The sequence below is a fragment of the Scylla paramamosain genome, unplaced genomic scaffold (assembly GCF_035594125.1).
Source record: "Scylla paramamosain isolate STU-SP2022 unplaced genomic scaffold, ASM3559412v1 Contig2, whole genome shotgun sequence".
In the NCBI taxonomy this organism is placed as follows: Eukaryota; Metazoa; Arthropoda; class Malacostraca; order Decapoda; family Portunidae; genus Scylla; species Scylla paramamosain.
Window position 1 is genome coordinate 4,548,266 of NW_026973667.1, and position 7,392 is coordinate 4,555,657.

The following is a 7,392-nucleotide window of genomic DNA, read 5'->3' on the forward strand; positions in this document are numbered from 1 at the left end:
TGTGTTGTGAGACACAAAGGGAAACGTTCAGTGAGGTCACAGCTGGGTTTAATGATAAGTTCACAGCACCCCCTGAACAGTGCTTTAGACCTCACTGGGAGTAATTATCGTTTCGGCAGGTGTCTACTGCGAATTGACCTGTGGGTGAGACGTCGCAGTGAGGCTGGTAGATACCTATCAGCGCCAGCATTTTTAATTGTCTCCGATTTCCTGGGGCAAAGGGGTGTCTTAGCTAAATTTGAAATCGATGTGCAGGAAAAGTACTGCATGAATTGCTGCACAAGTGTATCTAAAATTAAAAACATAACCCTTAATTTTAATATTCATACTTACTGGTGTATGATAAGGCTTTGTTAATTGAATTATAAGATAAAACTAAAAATAGGTAATGATTTTTTTTTAAGTAAGTATGAACAGTAAAAATAAAAGGATGTTGATTTCGGCTTGTGCATTTTATCTGGGAATGTTGAAAAATATCAGATATCACTGACACGTCCTGTATATGAAAGTAATCAGTGAAATAAAAAAAAGAACAGCACCGCTGGCGGACGTACGACGTACTCATCTTGATCATGATTCTTCAGTTAAAGAAAGCGCCGCGCGCCGTTAGAAAGGAGTGTAAAGTGTAAACAATAGCCTCTCAGTTCTGCCGATACAAAGGCCTTTACTTTGCTTTACTATATCCAGAATAGGGTATAGCTCGTTCTTTCTGGAATTTTTTTCTTTATTTTTTTCATTGTTCTTTGTACTATCAAAGTGTCTATTCTTAAAAGTCAGTCAAGCATTCTCCTCTCCCACCCTCATCTTCACAATTTATAAACACCAAGTCGTCTTTCTTTGTACATCGAGATGACAAAATCATCGCCTCTCTTCTCTTTGTACCTCCCTTCGTTGCTACATTCATTCGCTCATTCATTAATTTTCAAACACCAATTTCTTCCTTTGTACTTCTTGTACTGTGTTGAGGCAGCTGACGTGTCCCTAAGGCACGCTGCTACATGTAAACAAACTGCTATGGAATGAAATGGTTTTGTACAGTGAAATTCATAAGTCCTGAACACTGCTATCATTCCCTACTACTCAGACGGGTTTATGGATGGGGATGATAGGTGGAAATAGGTAGGTATATTTCATACAGGGAGTGCCACGTGTAAGCCCGGTCGCTTCATGCAGCTTCCCTTATTTCTTATGTTCTTATGTACTACTGTGCTTGTCTCCTGTCACAGTCTTTAGGGCCATAGTCTGCAACACTTCAGCACTGCACCTCCACTACTTTCCAAAGGGTCTAGTTGAAGTGACACATGTTTTCAAGGTGTTTTTAGTTCTAGTGACAGATTCACATTTCTACATTATTAACAGGTGAAACACTCTTGAGAACCTGGCTAATCTCTGTGGCCTTGGAAAACAGTCATAATGAGAGCAGAGCATTACAGAATATTGGCCTTGTGCTATGATCTCTTGGAAATCTGAGCTGTTGGGGGCTAGAGGCTGTCACAGGAGTTAAAACTGTTAGCAAATTATGAGACACAACACCGAAGAAACACAGAAGACATGGTGAAGCTGAGAACACGAACACTGGTGGAGATGTGGCAGTGTGGCAGAGGTAGAAAGATGCTGGATGTGGAATGCTGAGGTGTGCTGCCCCAAGGAGATTCTGGTTTGTGTGTGATGGTGAGTGACTTGATGATGATGATGATGATGATGATGATGAAGAGTGTGTGTATTTTGAAGGGCATCTGTGTTGTGCAGGTGTGGAGAGTTGAGCCACACCTGCCAGGCTGGGGTTTGTACTGGTGGAGTGTGGGAAGTGAACACAGGTTTGTACTGTGGGTGTGTGGCAGGCAGGGACCAGAACGAGTGGTGCTAGGTGGTGTCTGGCAGGGTGTGCTGCTCTCCCATCTGTCCTCCTTCTCTTGCCTCACCCTGCTTCCCTTCCTCTCTTGCCTCCTCCTGCTCTCCTTCCTCCCCTGTGTCCTGTGCCCCCCGCTGCCCTGCCTGGCCGGCCTGCAGCACAGTGAGGTACTGGTTGGTGTAGTACATGTGGGCGCCATCCTCCCGTGTCCAGTCCCGCAGCGGGCGGGTGCTGCGGTAGGGGTTGGGGCGCGCCAGGGACACCTGCACCTCTGGCTTGGCCCTCCTGAGGGCAGCTAGGTCCTTCTGTGCCTCTGATGGCTCCCGGCCATCCTCCGCCCATACCACATGCAGGGTAAGGACGGGTGCCGTGGCCAGGCCTGGCCACACCTGCTGCAGCACATAGAGGGCTGTGAGGGGGAAGGTGAGGCTCTCTGAGGCCCCAGCGACAGCCACGGGCCGCAGCCTGCTGTCCAGGGAGAGGATGTGCTCCTCCATGGTGGGGGCCAGGGGGCGGTACTCCTGGTCCAGGGCGGTGGGAAGTGTGATGGCCTCCCTGTTCTTGGCCTGCTGGTTGCAGCAGGAGCACAGCTTGTACAGCTCACACCACTGCCAGTGCTGCTCCCGGTCCTCCCGAAGGTGGTCGTGGCAGCAGTAGTACACGCCACAACAGTCCGGACAGCAGCCGGACCCTGCCCCCAGCGGCCCCGTCATACCACGTGTCGTTTTGACATCTTGAGCTTGAGCTTGGCGCTACAGGCGGGTCGCTTTGCTCCTGAGTCAGCCTTTGTAGCGACAACTCCTGCTGGGAAAAACAAAAAGGCAAACACAAACTTAACGTTATCCTTCATATTAATTGTCAATACACCTGGCACGCCATGCATTCTCTCCAGGGACTCCTTCACTGCCTCAATACTCCTTCCATTGCTACAGCTGGCATGCCATGCATTCTCTCCAGGGACTCCTTCACTGCCTCAATACTCCTTCCATTGCTACAGCTGGCACGCCATGCATTCTCTCCAGGGACTCCTTCACTGCCTCATTACTCCTTCCATTGCTACAGCTGGCACGCCATGCATTCTCTCCAGGGACTCCATCACTGCCTCAATACTCCTTCCATTCCTACACCTGGCACGCCATGCACATTGTCTCCAGGGACTCCTTCACTGCCTCAATACTCCTTCCATTGGTACACCTGGCACGCCATGCACATTGTCTCCAGGGACTCCTTCACTGCCTCAATACTCCTTCCATTGGTACACCTGGCACGCCATGCACATTCTCTCCAGGCCAAGTGGTTTTGCCACCCCGAGACACTGGCTTTTCTTGTTATTATTTAGTTATTTTCTTTTATGTAAGAGGGCTGTTGGAAAAGGACAACAAAAAATTTGAATAAAAAGCCAACTTAATGCCAGTTCCTGTAGAGGAGCCAAATGAAATGAGAATAATAAAAATAGATAAGTAAAACGATGTCTTGAGCCTCCCCCTCGTTGAAAGACTTGAAGCCATTGGAAGGAGGAAATGCAGAAGCAGGCAGGGAGTCCCAGCGTTTACCTGAGAAAGGGAAGAATGAATGAGAACACTGGTTAACTCTTGGTGTTGTCTCTGCCTGCCCTCTCACCCTCCCCCTTCATGCACACCACGACCACCGCAAGCCTTTCACGACATTCCAGGGTGGCCTGTGCACTCTGCCGCCTTCTCTCATGACAGAGCTGCCTACATCTATCTTTTCTCCTCTTACATTCCTCTCCTTCCTATACACAAAGACTCCTGCTCCTCCTCCTTCTCCTCCATCCTGAACGTTCTGTGCCCCTCCAATCATCACCTGCTCACCACCACGCACGTGCACGCCCTCCTTTGAATGTCTCGCTCACCATCATCATCACCATCACCACCGTCATCATGATCACGGGCACAGCTGGCAGCAGTGAAGGAGCAAAGACAAGGGTGCAGTGATGCAGGGCCAGTCATCACCAAACAAGCACACAGACAACACGGTTCGTGACACAACAGGATGGTGAGGAACACGAGGGCAGCCTTTCCCTTCCTGGACGAGAATATGAGGAGGAAAGTCACCACCACGACAATTACGCAGAAACTGTTAGCTGCTACACTTGTGTGCTCCATCACCTGTAGAGAGAGAGAGAGAGAGAGAGAGAGAGAGAGAGAGAGAGAGAGAGAGAGAGAGAGAGAGAGAGAGAGAGAGAGAGAGAGAGGCAAAGAAGGTGCCAGACTTAACCTAACCTAATGTGTGAAGGGAGACAAAAAGAAACGGAAACACAACACTTGAGGCAAGGAGAGAGAGGGGCTGCCTCACTACAATATATTCCTGTAGCTGAAGCCCTGTATACTACACCTGGTGAATACACAAACACTTGAGGCAAGGAGAGAGAGGGGCTGCCTCACTACAATATATTCCTGTAGCTGAGGCCCTGTATACTACACCTGGTGAATACACAAACACTTGAGGCAAGGAGAGAGAGGGGCTGCCTCACTACAATATATTCCTGTAGCTGAGGCCCTGTATACTACACCTGGTGAATACACAAACACTTGAGGCAAGGAGAGAGAGGGGCTGCCTCACTACTATATATTCCTGTAGCTGAGGTCCTGTATACTACATCTGGTGAATACACAAACACTTGAGGAAAGGAGAGAGAGGGGCTGCCTCACTACAATATATTCCTGTAGCTGAGGCCCTGTATACTACACCTGGTGAATACACAAACACTTGAGGCAAGGAGAGAGAGGGGCTGCCTCACTACAATATATTCCTGTAGCTGAGGCCCTCTATACTACACCTGGTGAATACACAAACACTTGAGGCAAGGAGAGAGAGGGGCTGCCTCACTACAATATATTCCTGTAGCTGAGGCCCTGTATACTACACCTGGTGAATACACAAACAAAGGTTTACTGCACACACACATTTATTGAAAGTCACACCTGCACTGCCAACAAAACAAATGCTGGGGCCATGACTCCCCCACACCACCACCACCACCACCACCACCACCACACAAAACTGCTCGGGCCATGATTCCCCCACACCACCACCACTACCACACAAAACTGCTGGGGCCATGACTCCCCCACACCACCACCACCACCACCACCACCACACAAAACTGCTGGGGTCATGACTCCCTCACAGCACACACAGGCATGGCCACCACCACCACCACCACCACCACAGGTACAGGTGTGGCCCCATGTGTCCACACACCACCACCTCAGAAGTGGATCTTTATGTGCTTGGCAATCTCAGCCTTTGTCTTGAAACACTTGCCACAAACATCACACTCGAACTCCCTCACCCCAGTGTGTCTGAAGGCGTGTTGATTGAGACGAGAAATGGTAGGAAATCTTTTGCCACACTCATCACACTCATAATTTTTGACACCACTGTGTGTCAGGGTGTGTCTGGTGAGGGAAGACTTGTGGGTAAATTTCTTCCCACACTCATCACACTCATAATTTCTAACACCACTGTGTGTCAGGGTGTGTGTGGTGAGGTTAGACTTGCGGGTAAATTTCTTCCCACACTCATCACACTCATAATTTCTAACACCACTGTGTGTCAGGGTGTGTGTGGTGAGGGAAGACTTGTGGGTAAATTTCTTCCCACACTCATCACACTCATAATTTCTAACACCACTGTGTGTCAGGGTGTGTGTGGTGAGGTGAGACTTGTGGATAAATTTCTTCCCACACTCATCACATTCATAATTTCTAACACCACAGTGTGTCAGGGTGTGTGTGTTGAGGGAAGACTTGTGAGTAAATTTCTTCCCACACTCATCACATTCATAATTCCTAACACCACTGTGTGTCAGGGTGTGTGTGGTGAGGTGAGACTTCTGGGTAAATTTCTTCCCACACTCATCACACTCATAATATCTAACACCACTGTGTGTCAGGGTGTGTGTGGTGAGGCTAGACTTGTGGGTAAATTTCTTCCCACACTCATCACACTCATAATTTCTAACACCACTGTGTGTCAGGGTGTGTCTGGTGAGGTGAGACTTGTGGATAAATTTCTTCCCACACTCATCACATTCATAATTTCTAACACCACTGTGTGTCAGGGTGTGTGTGTTGAGGGAAGACTTGTGAGTAAATTTCTTCCCACACTCATCACACTCATAATTTCTAACACCACTGTGTGTCAGGGTGTGTGTGGTGAGGTGAGACTTCTGGGTAAATTTCTTCCCACACTCATCACACTCATAATTTCTAACACCACTGTGTGTCAGGGTGTGGTACTTAAGGCCTTGTCTGGATACAAAAGTTTTGTCACACTGCTGGCACTCAAACTTGCTCTCTCCTCTGTGGACAGAGCTGCCTGCCTCCAGGTGATTCTTGCCACCACACCTGCGCCTCCCCACACCTGACCCTGGCTGCTGCTGCTGCTGCCGCTGTTGCCACTGCCGCCGGCTGCTCATGCTGCTGCCCGGCCTCACGACCTCCACCACAGCACCACTCCCGCCAGCACACGCCGCGTCCAGTCCTGCAGGGACCCTCGGGGAGGCCAGACAGCCATCAGTGCCAGGCAGGGCGGCGGCCTGGATGCTGCCCTGGTCTGTGGAGCAGGGAAGAGTGGCGGCCATTACAAACTGTACCCATGTCTCAGAAAGAGCCATTTCTGCAAGCACTGACCAACGTGATGCCATCTTTGTCACTTGTGGGACGGGTCAAGTCACAAACCCTTCAGTAATTGTCAACTACACACACACACACACACACACACACACACACACACACACACACACACACACACACACACACACACACACACACACAGACACACACACAGAGACATACTCACAATAGGGGCAAGAATGGTACAGCCTCCAGAGTGAACCAGGGACATCTAAGCACAGTGCAGCACAGCGATGCACAGGTCTCCCCTCTCTCTCACAGCAAGTGCCTGGAAGAGTGCATCACCTTGGGTCAGTGGTTCTTAACCCTTAGGTCACAGCCCAAAGTTGGGTCACCCACCCACACTTCACTGGGTCGTCAAGGACACAAACACAGTTTTTCCCCGGTATACTTGTTCAAAATGTTATCACAGTATTAATGCTGTGTACAGAATACTTACTGTTCAAAATGTTATCAGAGTATTAATGCTGTGTACAGAATACTTACTGTTCAAAATGTTATCACAGTATTAATGCTGTGTACAGAATACTTACTGTTCAAAATGTTATCACAGTATTAATGCTGTGTACAGAATACTTACTGTTCAAAATGTTATCACAGTATTAATGCTGTGTACAGAATACCTAACTCATTAACATCTAAGGCTAACCAAATCATACACACAGACATGAGGAGAGAGAGAGAGAGAGAGAGAGAGAGAGAGAGAGAGAGAGAGAGAGAGAGAGAGAGAGAGAGAGAGAGAGAGAGAGAGAGAGAGAGAGAGAGAGAGAGAGAGAAATGTCACATTTGCCCCTGGACTTTTAACATAATTTGAATTTAAATGGAGTGTTTGTGGGAACTGTCATTCCAACAGCAAGGTTAGTGGTGATGGGAATGAAT

General features: G+C 48.6%; 1 protein-coding gene across 1 annotated transcript; it reads right to left on the minus strand.

The window, feature by feature from the left end:
• Window positions 1-5,084: 5,084 nt before the first annotated feature.
• LOC135095952 (oocyte zinc finger protein XlCOF14-like) lies at window positions 5,085-6,524 on the minus strand. The gene is made up of 2 exons (XM_063997101.1): window positions 6,070-6,524; window positions 5,085-5,274 (listed from the first exon to the last, which is right to left on the minus strand). The coding sequence occupies exons 1-2, from the start codon at window positions 6,522-6,524 to the stop codon at window positions 5,085-5,087; spliced, it is 645 nt and encodes a 214-aa protein (XP_063853171.1).
• Window positions 6,525-7,392: the final 868 nt, after the last annotated feature.